Genomic DNA, 14052 nt, shown 5'->3' with positions numbered 1-14052 from the left:
ATGTTTTGTTGACTTTTGTACGCTTGATAACCTCAACAGTAAGACAATTTACTGCTGCTGCTGCTAAGTCACTTCAGTCGTGTCCGACTCTGTGTGACCCCATAGACGGCAGCCCACCAGGCTCCTCTGTTCCTGGGAGTGGGTTGCCATTTCCTTCTCCAATGCATGAGAGTGAAAGTGAAAGTGAAGTCGCTCAGTCGTGTCCGACTCTTTGCGATCCCACGGACTGCAGCCTACCAGGCTCCTCCGTCCATGGGATTTTCCAGGCAAGAGTACTGGAGTGGGGTGCCATTGCCTTCTCCGAGACAATTTACAGGTATATACAATTAACTGAGAGAAAAAATGTTTCCAATGATAATAACAAGTATTAGTCACTCAGTCGTGTCTGACTCTTTGTGACCCCATGGACTGTAGCCCGCCAGGCTCCTCTGTCCATGGGAATTCTTCAGGCAAGAATACTGGAGGGGGTAGCCATTCCCTTCTCCAGATCTTCCTTCCTGACCCAGGGATCAAACCCGGATCTCCATACTGTAGGCAAATTCTCTACAATCTGAGCCACCAGGGACCTTCTGACAATAACAAAGTGCATTACAAAGGTCTGATCATGAAGTCAGGCAAGACAAGAGATGTGCAGACCATAATCTGCTGTCATTTGAGTATCTACAAGCATTGTGGCCCTGGTAGGCAAGAAAACTAGGAAAGGGGACTTCCCTTTCCCTGGTGTCCCAGTGGCTAAGACTCCATGCTCCCATTGCAGGGACCCAGGTCTGATCCCTGATTGGGTAACTAAGATCCCACATGCTACAGAGCAGCTAAGACCTGATGCAGCCAAATAAATTAAAAAAAAAATTTTTAAGGCAGGCTTCCCTGGTGGCTCAGTGGTAAAGAATCCACCTGCCAATGCAGGAGACATGGGTTCTATCCCTGGTCTGGGAAGACGGCATATGCTACGGAGCAACTAAGCCTGTGCACCGCAACTATTGAGCCTGTGCTCTAGGGCCTTGGAGCCAAAACTACTGAGGCCACATACCCTAGAGCCCACGCTCTGCAACAAGAGAAGCCACTGCGATGAGAAGACCACGCGCTGCAACTAGAGAAAGCCCTCGCAGCAACGAAGACCCAGCACAGCCAAAAATAAATAAATAAATAAAAATTTACATATATATATATAAACGTTTGAGAAATATGATGAATTGTAGTTTCCAAAGATGGCCACAAGACTATTTCATGTCCCACAGGCTTTTCTATGATATACAACTTTGGCAATTTTCCCACAGAGGGGGGATGGGTATCCTACAGCACCTCTGCTTGGGTCAGGGTGGGCTTCTGATCCATTTGTTACCAATGGAGTACAGCAGAAGTGGGACTGTGTCAGGAAAGGTTGCCATTCTGTGACCTGGGATGGTCCTTTTGGAACCCTGAGCTGCTATGTGAGCAGCCATATTATGAGGAAGTGCAAGCCATCCAGAAAGTGTTCATGTCCACCGGTCCATGCAGCTGAGATCCCAGTCAACCACCAGCATTGACTTACAGGTGGACTTTTGAGTGAATAAGTCTCCAGATGATCCAGCCCCAAGCTTTCACATCAACCCCAACCACTAAGTCTTCCCAGCTACGGCCCCCGACATTGAAAAGCTGAAACAAACTATACCCTGTTTGAATTCCTCACTCACAGGATCCTTGAGCAAAAGGAAATGGTTATTTTAAGCTTTGAGGTTGGAGTGATGTGCCAATCAGCAATAATGTATAATGTGAAACCCGCGAGCAGCAGCCACTCCAGTGCAAACAGCATATCCTGGTGTGTGTCACACAGCTCTAGGCACTTTATCGACTTTCACCGTTTAGTCTCTCACTCTAATATTATCTTATCTATGCAGTAGCGACTACTGTTACCCCCAATTCACCAACATAAAGAGAAAAGCAACTGTCTTCAGTTCACGTAGTCAGGAGATGCAGAGCCAAAAAAAAAAAAAAAATGATCTCAGACTTCTGGCCCTTAAATCATTATGTTTTAAAGGACTTTTAGAACATATTTTAATTAATTAATTTGGCTGTGCTGGGTCTTAATTGAGGTACACAGGATCTAGTTCCCTGACCAGGGATTGAACCAGGAACCCCTGCATTGGGAGCACAGGGTCTTAGCCACTGGACCACCATGGAAGTCCCTAAAGGATTTTTTCAAGGTGTAAGCCCTCAAGGACAAAGAAAAAGAGAGAAGACAGATTTAGGTACTGAATATATGGTAACTTAGTAGACCCCAGAAATTGAATCCTAGGCTGGAGTTGAAAAAGTGGAGAAGAAACTCATTCATTCAGAACTGCCGAACAGCCCAGCCCAAGAAGCCATGGCACCAGGTGCTTCTCCAGGACTAAAAATGTGAGGCTGAGAAGTGACAGCTGTGCACAAAGACAGCTACCTGGGGCCTTCAACCACCTTTCCACCGAGGAGGAAATAGAGGACTGGAGTAAGGGGAAGTTTTGGGCAAAATCTCCGAGAAAGTGAAACTGATGGAAAATGGGGTGCATCTGAAAGTACTGAGGGCTTCCCCTGTGGCTCAGAGGTAAAGAATTCACCTGTAGTGAAGGAGAGGCAGGAGACGGGTTCGATCCCCAGGTCAGGAAGATCCCCTGGAGGAGGAAATGGCAACCCACTCCAGCATTCTTGCCTGGAAAACTGCATGGACAGAGAAGCCTGATGGGCTACAGCCCATGGGGTCGCAGAGTCAGACACAACTGAGCACACACACACGCACAGAGAAAGCTAAACAAATACAAAACAAGATGATCGCTAATTCCAGGGAGAACACAAAGTTATACACCAAGGAGAACCTTCACAGATACATCACACGGCTGGCTGGAGAATTGTGCCAACAGAGTCACATGAATGTGAACACTGAACACTGCTCTAGCCATGATGACTTTAAAGTCTGTTAGTAAATGATAAGAGGGCACATGAACCCAGCAGTAGGGAGGAGGCGAGGAGATGAAAGAGAGCCACACCCTCTCCCTTTTTGTGTGTGCCCGTTCAGTCGCTTTAGTCGTGTCCGACTCTTATTGAGCCCATGGACTGTAGCCCACCAGGCTTCTCTGTTGGTGGGATTTCCCAGGCAAGAATACTGGAGTGGGTTGCCACGTCCTCCTCCAGGGGATCTTCTCAACCCAGGGATTAAACCAGTGTCACCTGTCGCACCTGAGTGGGAGTCAATATATAATGCCCCTACAGAAAATCCAGAAGTAGCAATAAATAGATTATTTATTTATAATCTATGATAAATAATGGATGGACCTAGGGAGTGATATACGAAGTGAAGTTAGAGAAAAACAAACATCATACATTAGCACATATACCAGGAATCTAGAAAAACAGTACAGATGAACCTATTTGCAAAGCAGAAATAGAGACACAGATGTAGAGAACAAACGTATGGACACCAAGTGGGCAAAGAGAGGGTGGAATGAATTGAGAGATTGGGACTGACATGTATACACTATTGATAACTAATGAAAACCTACTGGATAGCACAGAGAACTCTACTCAGTGCTCTGTGGTGACCTAAATGGGAAGGAAATCCAAAAAAGAGGGGATTGCAAGGAGATCCAACCAGTCCATTCTGAAGGAGATCAGCCCTGGGATTTCTTTGGAAGGAATGATGCTAAAGCTGAAACTCCAGTACTTTGGCCACCTCATGCGAAGAGTTGACTCATTGGAAAAGACTCTGATGCTGGGAGGGATTGGGGGCAGGAGGAGAAGGGGACGACAGAGGATGAGATGGCTGGAGGGCATCACTGACTCGATGGACGTGAGTCTGAGTGAACTCCGGGAGTTGGTGATGGACAGGGAGGCCTGGCGTGCTGCGATTCATGGGGTCCCAAAGAGTTGAACATGACTGAGCGACTGAACTGAACTGAACTGATGTAAATATATAGCTGATTCACTATGCTCTATAGCAGACACTAAGACAACATTTTAAAGCAACTAAATTCCAATAAATAAGTAAATAAAGTAGCAATTGGCACACATCATATTAATATCCATTCAAATCATGTAAATGTTAAAAAAAAATTAAAAATCATTGAAAAGAAATGAAGAGGCAGGTTTCACCAGGTTAGCTGAAGGGACACTAGCTTTTGGAGCCCTGGGCTGCCATGGAGGTAGTCTGGTTTCTCTGAGGATGCTCAGGCTTCCTAGGGAGGGTAAGTGCAGGTGGTCCAGATGATCCCAGCCTCTAGCACTAGAGGTTGCCCAGACATCATGGACTAAGACAAGCCATTCCCATGTGCCCCATCCAAACTCTTGACCTATAGCAGCCATGAGCCCCACCCCCAATGGTCATCTGAAGCTGCAAGGCTTTGGGGCAATCAGCTTCACAACCAAAGTAACTGGAACCCTGGGAACTGCAACAGCCACATTGCCATCCTGGATTGAGTCAAGAGTCTTTGACTAAGAAAGAAAGTGATAGGAATTCCCTGGCGGTCCTGTGATTAAGGACTCGGAGCTTTGACTGTGGAGACTGTGCAGTGCGGCCAAAAATAGAAAGAAAGAAATAAGGAAGAGAGGGAGGAAGTAAGGAAGAAAGAAAGAACGAAAGATAATAAATAGTGGATGGTCAACAGGTGCTTCCTGCTACAGTCGACCCCTTTGGCTACAATGAGATTCACATGTACTGTTCTTCTCCTACCCAGACCATTCACCTCCCTGCCCAGGGCAGACAAGTTTAAGCTCCGTGTCCAACACAGAGTCCAGGATTTTGGTGGAAGACATATTCCTCTTTGTCAAGCCCAGCTGAGTCTGGGCCCAGACACCCAATACACTAAGGTGGGAGAGGCTTCTTATTCAGAAACAGGGGAGCGTGGAAACTTGCAGCAGACACTGGCCCATGGCATAGATCAAGCCCACTGGACATGAAGACCAAAGACTGGCTCTGGTTCCGCCTCCAGGGAGGTTCTTCTTGTCGCCATTGCTCTCCAAGTCCTCATCTGGGGATATTCAGTGTGAATATGCTTGTGTGTGTGTGTCCATGTGTTCGGTCGTGTCCGAATCTTCGTAGCCTCATGGACTATAGCCCACCAGGTTCCTCTGCCCATGGGATTTTCCAGGCAAGAATACAGGAGTGGTTTACTACTTTCTACTCCAGGAGATCTTCCCTACCTGGGGATGGAACCCACGTCTCTTGCATCTCCTGCATTGGTGGGGGGATTCTCTACCACCAGTGCCGCTGAACTGTACATTTATTTTTTTAGTTTTTATTCTTCCACCCCTGCATGCCTGGCATGTGAGAGCTTAGTTCCCCTGACCAGGGATAGAACCTGCATCCCAGGCATTGGGAGTGTGGAGTCTTATTTGCTAGACCACCAGGGAAAGTCCAAACTGTACATTTAAAAAACCGTTAATGACTCAGGGAGCTCAAACCGAGGCTTGGTAACAACCTGGAGGAGTGAGATGGGGAGGGAGGTGGGAGGAATGTTCAAGTGGGAGGGGACATGGGTAAACTATGACTGATTCATGCTGATGCTTGGTAGAAGCCAACACAATACTATAAAGCAATTATCCTTCAGTTAAAAATAAATAAACTTTTAAAAAATGGTTGAAAGGGACTTCCCTGGTTAAGACTTTACCTTCCAATGCAGGGGGTGCTGGTTCAATCCCTAGCTGGGGAACTAAGATCCTGCAAGCCTAGCAGCCAAAAAAAAAAAAAAAAAAGGTAAATTCCATGGTTTTCTATTTTAACAGAATTTTTTAAAAAAATTGAAAGAACCCCCTTCAAAAAAACCCCCCAACTCATGAAATCATTAGTTCAAAAGGACACCTCAAATTCCAGTTCAGCATCATGGTGCATTTCTTTGGTCCGAATCTGTACCTGCCTCCATCCATGATACCCACAGGGCATTTCCTCCCCCGACTCTCATCTGGCCGCCCCCTTGCCCTGCATGGACACCTCCTCCAGGTGGGGTTGGGGTCCTCCCTTTACTCCTATCCCGAGGGTCAGCCTCTACTGAGCACCCTTCTCAGGGTTCCTTTTGATATCCCAGCTGATCCAGCCCTAGGGGAGCAGCGCCCCTCAGTCCCCACCCCCTCCAACTATGACTGAAAATTCTCCTTCTTAGCAAGTGATTGGATTGGTACAACTTACTATCTTTATAAATAAAACTAAAAGCTATCCAATGGACTTAATTGCTTAAGGAAGAGTCAGGTTTGGGAGCATTCCCTGCATTCCCTGGGGGTCCGGTGGTTAAGACTTGGTGCTTTCATTGCCAAGGGTCCGAGGTCAGTTTCTGGTGGTGGAATAAGATCCTGCAAGCCAAGCATGGCAGGGCTTTAATCAGATTTTGAAAACATGCCACTTTCCTCGTTGGTAAACTAATTTACAATACCAAAGCAGCCCCTGAATTATCTTCACTGAATATGAAAACTGACCTGAAGTCATCAAGAAGCTGACATGGACAGAGCCTGGGCTTGTCAATTGCCACAACCACCATGGGTGTAATGAATATTTATTTTTTGCCCCAGTTATTCCTGAAGGAGAGGAAAGTCAGCATGCTCGGCCCGCTGGGCATTCTTCTTTTATTTTCATGGCAAATGAACACGTTGGCTCCTAACTGCTGAGGAATGACACTGTGTCCTGGGGCAGGTGGAGGGGGTCAAGCTGCCTTGATTAAACCTTAACTGGGGTGGTGGTTGCCCAGGTCTGTATACTGTCAAGGCTCAGGGAAGTATTCTGTTAAAATCTGGATAATTTATGAATGTGACATACAGCTTGGGGAAACAAAAAGAGTCTTGGGAAATAAGCACGTTCACCACTTATTTGAAGTGAAGTGAAGTTGCTCAGCTGTGTCCGACTCTTTGGACCCCTGGTAGAACTGTAGCCTACCAGGCTCCTCTGTCCATGGGATTTTCCAGGCAAGAGCACTGGAGTGGATTGCCATTTCCTTCTCCAGGGGATCTTCCCAAGCCAGGGATCGAACCCGGGCCTCCCATATTGCAGGCAGTCACTTTACCATCTGAGCCACCAGGGAAGCCCAGCTTATTTAGAAGTGAAAAAAAAAAAAAGTGCTACCAAGTGTATTATTCCAGAACTGATAGAATGCATCCAGGGTGCCCATATCTGAGTTATGAGAAGTGAACCAGCAATCAAACTGATGACAGATTGAAGGCAAATATCTGACCAAACATCAAAAACAAGTCTGGACGTACAGGTTGGCAGCATGTGAAGAAACAGCCAGAGACAATGAAGAAATCAAGACAAAGATGAGCTACCAGGATACACAGCAATGTATGGAAGGAGGCCTACAAAGGGGACCCGATTATGGATCTGAGTAACAGAACCCATCATTCTGGGAAACTCTCCACCCGAATAGATGCTGGTGTTACCACCTCCAACCCTACTACTCTCTCTAATTAAAATCATGATGTGGGGTGTCCTTGGCACACAGACCAGGCGCTGGCCCTACCCTTTCCATGAGGCCTTGGAGAAAGGCTGGCTCTCTCTAAGCCCACTTTGTTCTCTGCCAAATGGGGGTGCCTGCAGCCCCCACCTAAATGCAGCTGCCCACCCTCCCTATCTGAGAAGCTTGCCACGCCCCTACCCTCAGCTGTACCAACTGTGCGGTGATGGGGCTGGAGGGAGGCTGGCAGGCCTGAGAGGCTGAGGGCGGTGGACCAATTTCTGAGTTGTCTTGTCTCCACCCAAAGTCTCCATTCCTGGCTCTGCCCCAGGCCTCTTCTCCCTCTGCTGGGTGGGGTACCAACTGGGAGGGTAGGTGGGGTGGGGAGAGGGACACGGAGTTGTGGGCTGCTAAGCTGCTAGGAGGGGTTTCTGCTCAGCCCCACACCTCCCCTGTTCCCTGCCTTCCAGAACCTGATCTCGGGTGGCAACGGCTTGGAGCAGGGCTTGGGTTCCCAGCCAGAGACTGAGGCTGAGTTTTGGCGGTGAGAGCACCAGATCCTAGCAATGAGACCAGTAATCAGTGACAAGGGCCCTGGTCCTTTGACTTTGCAGAAAAGAATTTCCACAAGGATGGAAGTAGTGAAGCAAGTAAAGTGTTTATTAAGAGGAGGAGTACTGCATGTGTGGAAGGACAAATGGGCAGACTCAGAGGGAAAGTCCCTGAGTGGCGCCCACATTGTATTTTAAGTGACTTATATGGGGCATTTCTGCCAGTTTTCCTTTGGCCAATCATTTTGATTTGCCTGGTTCACAATCCGCATTTGGTAATCTCAGGATCCTTCGATGTGCACGCACACGTCTCTTGGTCAAGATGGATCCTACCACAAAGGCTTCTGGGTACAGCATCCCTTGACATTGCTCCCGCATTGGCCTGCAAGGACCCTTTTCTGTGCACACATGGTCGGGGAGGTCTCCTGACTTCAGGAACGAGAAATATCTGGTCTGAGCAGAGCCCAGCTTCCTCCCTTTGTTGTCCTGCTATTCACGTCTAGAAGTTTCGGTCAATGACTCTCCAATTGCTTTACCCTAGGGGGACCCATCTGTCTCTAGCCTCAAACCCTTTCCAGGATTCTCTTTCTCACCCTACCCTTCATACCTGTGTTCCCCTCCTGGCGTCTTGGGCTGTGGGAACTGAAAATGGACCTGGGGTTCCCACTTTTTTATCTCCTTTAATCTGAGTCTGGGTGGTCCTCTTCCCCCTCCCCCATCCCTGGTCCTGAACACCAGGTGGGAGAGAAGAAGCAATTCTGGAAGGAGAGAGGCTCAAAGAAGAGAAACAGACAGGAACACATGAGAGAGAGAGAGAGAGAGTCAGAGACAGGGGGAGACAGAGACACAAGACAGCCAGAGACAAGGGAGTCTAGGGCATCCTGGAGACAGAAAAAACCAGAGAGGAACTTCCAGAGATGAAGAAAGCCAGACACACAGTCTACATGGTTCTATTTAGTTGTGTTTCTTGGGCAAACTGCTTCTCCTTTCTGAGCCTCAGTTTCCTTATCTGTCAGATAAGGGTATCAGGGGCCCTATGCTCAGTGGCCTGTCAGAGATCAGTGGTCTCTCCCACATGCTAGGCAAGCCCGAGGCTTTGTCAGTGGCACTTCTCATTATCTTTCCTTCTTTCTTTCATCCACATTTACTGAGCACTTACTGTGTGCCAGGCACTGCACTAGGCACCAAGGATACAGCTTTGACCACTGGGCAGAATATCCTGTCCTCTTAGCTGCCTTTCCTATCATTATCCTGTTGCCATGGTTATTATTATATTACAGAAGCATCAACTGGAATTTCAGGGGAGACCCATCCTTAGCCCTAGGCAGCAGGTCCTAACCTGGGAGAGAGGGCGCAGAGTTTGAGCTCACAGCTTCGCCTCTCAGGACTCAGATTTTCCATGATGGAATGGATGTGAGAGTCTTCTCTCTCCACCAGGCAGCAGGAAGGTAGGGCTGGAGGGATGGTGTCTCAACAAGCCTTCCACGCTGTGTGCTGTGCTGGTATGGTTATTATTGTTAACTGTCTCTATCACTATTAGCTCAAAGGGGAGGAACCGTACACCTGGGAATCCTCAGGATGGCAGGGGCATCAGAGGCCCTAGAAAGAGGGTGCTGGGCCAGCATGGCCCCAGGGTCTGTGCCAGGTGTGGGTGGTGGGTGTGGAAAGGCTGAGTCACCAGGACCAGGCACACCCTGCTTTGATTTAAGGTCCCAGCAGCCACGCCCCCAGTGCCACTGCCGTCCCGCTGTTCCAGCCATGGCCGGGAGCTTTGTGAGTGCTCGCAGTGTGGGGGCTTGAGGGGTTTGGACCCAAGGCTGCATTGGCAGAGGGGAGGGGCTGGGGCTTGGCTGAGGGCTCCTGTTTCAGGGAGAAAGCGGGTGTTCCGTTGTGCCAGAATGTTCTGGGCTGCCGTTTCTGGGTTTACCCAATCCATCCCCACGCTCTCACCCCTCCCCACGTTGGTTCCCCTTACTATCTTTCTGTCCCTCTGAGTATCTTCCTGCTGAGTCTCTGTGTTCCTCTGCACCCCCGGTTCTCTTTCCCCTGTCTCTGTGCCCTTTCTTCTCTCTGATTCTGCTGCTCTGCGTCCTGGTCATGTTCTCCACACAGCTGACCCACTTGTCTCTCTCCTCTGCCTCCCTGATCCACTCTGGCTGCTGCAGAACGTCCCCCACAAGACCTCGCTGCCCGAGGGCATCCGAGTGGGCACTGTGTTGAGAATTCGTGGTTTAGTCCCCGACAAGGCTGGCAGGTGAGACCCCCGAGCCTCAGCGGTAATGGGTGGGAGGTTTCCAGGCTCAGTGAACCCCACTTTTACAGCCCAAAGAACAAAGCCCCAGGCCAACTTTGCCCACCAGGATCTTGGAATCCCCAGGCTATTTCTGCCCTTCTGGAATCTGATGTCTTCACTTATCTGTCCCATGACTGTGCAGGTGGGGTCCCTACATCATTGTAAGAATCTGGGCATTCCAGGGCAATGATATGACTTCCAGTCTGAGACCACAGCCACTTTGGAATCAGGGCATATGCTGAGGGCACCTCTGTGAATCAGAGGTGCCCTCGGTATATGGAAGGCCTAAGCAATCAATCCTACGACTACCTGGGTCGAGTCTTCAGAATTTCTGAGAATCTACGGTGCCCGGGAATACTGGGGTCCCTCGCCTTGTTCTCAGCCCTCTGGGAACTGGGAGCACTCTCGTCTTCAGGACCATGACTCCTTGGTCCTCTCAAACTCTGGAAATGAGGGGGACCCAGGCCCTGGTCTAGGTGGATGTGTGTCCAGGTCCCCAGTTGGTTTTCGGGTGCCCTGCAATCTGGGCTCCATGGCCTCCAGTTCACCACCCCTTTCCCCCTGATTGTGGCTCTCAGGTCCCTCTAAATATGCTCTGGCAAAGGGTTAATTCTCTATCGGATGCCCCTCTCTTCCACCACCTGCCAGGTTCTACATGAACCTGCTGTGCGGTGAGGAACCAGGCAGTGATGCCGCCCTGCATTTCAACCCCCGCCTGGACGAGTCCACGGTGGTCTTCAACACCCTGGAGCGCGGCACCTGGGGCGCAGAGGAGCGGGGCTCAGGCATTCCCTTCCAGAGAGGGCAGCCCTTCGACGTGCTCCTCATTGCCACCGAAGAAGGCTTCAAGGTGTGTCTCTTCCACAGGGCGGGCTCCGACACCCACGTCTCTTCCCTTGGCAAGGCCATGAAGGCCCTTGGCAGAGGTTGGGAGCAAAGGTGTGGCCAAGGCTGGGCAGGGCCTCCCCTATCCCGCACCTCCCCTGGCGCAAGCGCACTACTGTCAGAGGGCAGGCGTGTAGCAGTGCCAAGGACCAGAGAGGGAGAGCCAAGTGCCCAAAAGGTGGGTTTCCAGCCGGGAGGTGTAGACATCCTCTATCCTATTCTCTGTCCACTGGCAACCGAGGTAGCGGCTCTGGGGCAGGAGAATGGATGGACTGGGAGACAGGGAAAGTGCAGGGTGTGGTCGCTGCAGATCCTCTACCACCCAGGCAGTCTTCACTTCCAATCTGCACGTCGAGGGAGGCAATGAACCCCGGCAATGTGGACACTACATCCACAGCTAAACCTTAAAAGCACTCAGGTGTCAACAATAAATTCATTTAATCCTCAGGACAAGGGGTTTCAGTGAACAGTAGCCATTTGCCCAAAGGGGCCCTGGGGCCTGACAGGGTTCCCTGAGTGTCCAGGTCGCCGCGTGGGTACGAGGCTGGAATGACCCCGCAGTTGCCTGGGGAACGTTAAGCCGCGTCCCCTTGCCCCTGCAGGCGGTGATAGCAGACTCTGAATACCACCACTTCCGGTACCGGATCCCGCCAGGGCGCGTGCGCATGTTGGAGGTGGGCGGGGACCTGCAGCTGGAGTTGGTGAAGATCTTCTGAGCCTTCCCAGGAGGGCTGGCGGAGACCGGGGACAGGGGTCTTAGATGGCAAATAAAGTCTTTAGTCCCTCATCTGTGCGCCTGTCTTGTGTCAGTGTCTCCTTCATATAGACGAGAGTAGCACGTTCAGAGAGGTGAAGACACTGATTAAAGGTCACACAGCAATGCTCTAGCGGGCGCGGATCTGAGCCTAGATCTCCCAGAACTAGGCAGGTGCTGTGCCTAGAGGCCTAGGGACGGTCGCGATCTGGGGGGGCTGGGGCTTTGACTCGCCTTCCTGCTGCACTTTGCGGAGCAGCCAGGTGGTAGTGCGATGAGGGTGAGCCGATAAGAGTTTGGAGGGACCCTCCCTTATGGGCTTCCCTGATAATTCAGTAAAGAATCTACCTCCAATGCAGGAAACCCCGGTTCAATTTCTGGGTCGGGAAGATCCACTGGAGAAGGGATAGGCTACCCACTGCAGTATTCTTGGGCTTCCCCTGAGGCTCAGCTGGTAAAGAATCCGCCCGCAATGTGGGAGACCTGGGTTCAATCTCTGGGTTGGGAAGATCGCCTGGAGGAGGGAAATGCTACCCACTCCAGTATTCTGGCTTGGAGAATTCCATGGACTGTATAGTCCATGGGGTCGCAAAGAGTCGACACAACTGTGCGACTTTCCCTTTCTAAGCCCTCCCTTGGCTTCCTTGGTGCCTCCAGCCGCCTGCCAATGCAGGAATTGCGGTTTCAATCTAGGGTCGGAAGATCCCCGGAGGAGGACACGGCAACCCACTCCAGTATTCTTGCCAGGGAAATCGCATGGACAGAAAAGCCTGACAGGCTATAGTCCGTGGGGTCGCAAAGAGTCGGACACGACCGAGCGATTGAGCACATATACACACACATACACAAGCCATCCCTTGGCGCCCTCGTGTAACAGACCCCGCAATCGGTTCGTCTGCAATCAGGTCCCTTGGGGACCTCAGGTGAGTGAATTTCAGGCTCCCCGCGCGCACCCCCAGCTTCTTGTCTCTCCCCAGCTTCCCCCACCTCCAGGCGGCTGCAGGTGGCTCGTGCGGGGAGGGGTTCGGAAGCAAATCGGACTTCACCTGCCTCCTAGACTTCTGGCATGCGGGTCTGGACAGGCTCCCGCCCTTTGTGCCCCGGGTCAGAAGCGCACTGGAGCGCCAGCCTCACCGCGGAGGAGACGCTGGACGCGAAGGGCGGGTCTGCCATGTCGAGTGGGTCCACACACTTCGTCCTTCCGGGCTCACCCGAAGGCCGCGAGCGTCCCACCCCCAACCCAGTCTTACCAGAGATTCTATGGGAAAGGGGGAGCTGGGTCCCTGCAGACGCCCAGTCTCCCTCCACTGCTCCCACCCCGCGACCTCCAGGTTGGGATTATCTGGATTCAGGGGTTCTCTGGGCCGCCACTGAAGGGCTCTGGTGGGGGCCGGGGGTAGTCAGGGCCACACGATCACCCCCAACCCTCTCAGCGAGGCGCTCGCAGCTGCCGGGGTTGTCACCTGCGGATGGAGCCGGGAGGGTGCAGTGTGCCAGCCGCGCACGGAGGGCTGGGCCGGGTTCTGGGAAAGTCCGGGGCCGCGCCTCTTGGCGGGATGCACCCAGCTTCCGTATCCATGGAATATGTAAGAGACGTGGGTTCTGATCCTTGGGTTGGGAAAATCCCCTGGCCTAGTCCAGTACTCTTGCCTGGAAAATCCCATGGATGGAGGAGCCTGGTACGCTGCAGTCCACGGGGTCGCCAAGAGTCGGACACGACTGAGCGACTTCACTTTCACTCTTCACTTTCATGTATTGGAGAAGGAAATGGCAACCCACTCCAGTGTTCTTGCCTGGAGAATCCCAGGGACGGGGGAGCCTGGTGGGCTGCCGTCTATGGGGTCGCACAGAGTCGGACACGACTGAAGTGACTTAGCAGCAGCAGCAGGAAATGGTAACCCACTCCAGTGTTCTTGCCTGGAAAATTCCATGTCCGCTACAGAAGTTTAAAACTTGCTGAGCCTCGGCTTAAGAACAGAGGCTCAGCAAGCTGGAACTGGTTCCCGACTGAACCTGGGGTGGTGGGAAGACCAGCCGTGCTGCGCGGGGCTTCAGCCTTTTCTGGACCCATTTTTCTGCCCCTTGAGACCCTTCGGCTGAAGTCACCCCACCCCAGGTTCAGCTCTTGAGAGTGTGTCTCTGGATGAATCGTGGAATGAAGGCTCCCCTCTCCCAGTGGAAGACCCG

The 14052-nt window shown here is 51.3% G+C and overlaps 1 protein-coding gene across 1 annotated transcript; it reads left to right on the top strand.

The window, feature by feature from the left end:
* Positions 1-9691: 9691 nt before the first annotated feature.
* Positions 9692-11885, top strand: LOC102276713 (galectin-7). The gene is made up of 4 exons (XM_070386832.1): positions 9692-9706; positions 10099-10187; positions 10875-11076; positions 11714-11885. Exons 1-4 carry the CDS (start codon positions 9692-9694, stop codon positions 11825-11827), a joined length of 420 nt encoding a protein of 139 aa, XP_070242933.1. The 3' UTR covers positions 11828-11885.
* The last annotated feature ends 2167 nt before the right edge of the window (positions 11886-14052 follow it).

This window comes from Bos mutus, chromosome 18 (genome assembly GCF_027580195.1).
Source record: "Bos mutus isolate GX-2022 chromosome 18, NWIPB_WYAK_1.1, whole genome shotgun sequence".
NCBI classification, from domain to species: domain Eukaryota; kingdom Metazoa; phylum Chordata; class Mammalia; order Artiodactyla; family Bovidae; genus Bos; species Bos mutus.
The sequence above is the reverse complement of the archived record's forward strand: the minus strand, read 5'-3'. Positions and strand labels throughout refer to the sequence as shown.

Excerpts from the sequence above, each read along its gene's own strand:
- LOC102276713 (XM_070386832.1), top strand. Across the intron at positions 10,188-10,874 it reads GTCCCCGACAAGGCTGGCAG|GTTCTACATGAACCTGCTGT; the intron begins GTGAGACCCCCG and ends ACCACCTGCCAG. Across the intron at positions 11,077-11,713 it reads CCACCGAAGAAGGCTTCAAG|GCGGTGATAGCAGACTCTGA; the intron begins GTGTGTCTCTTC and ends TTGCCCCTGCAG.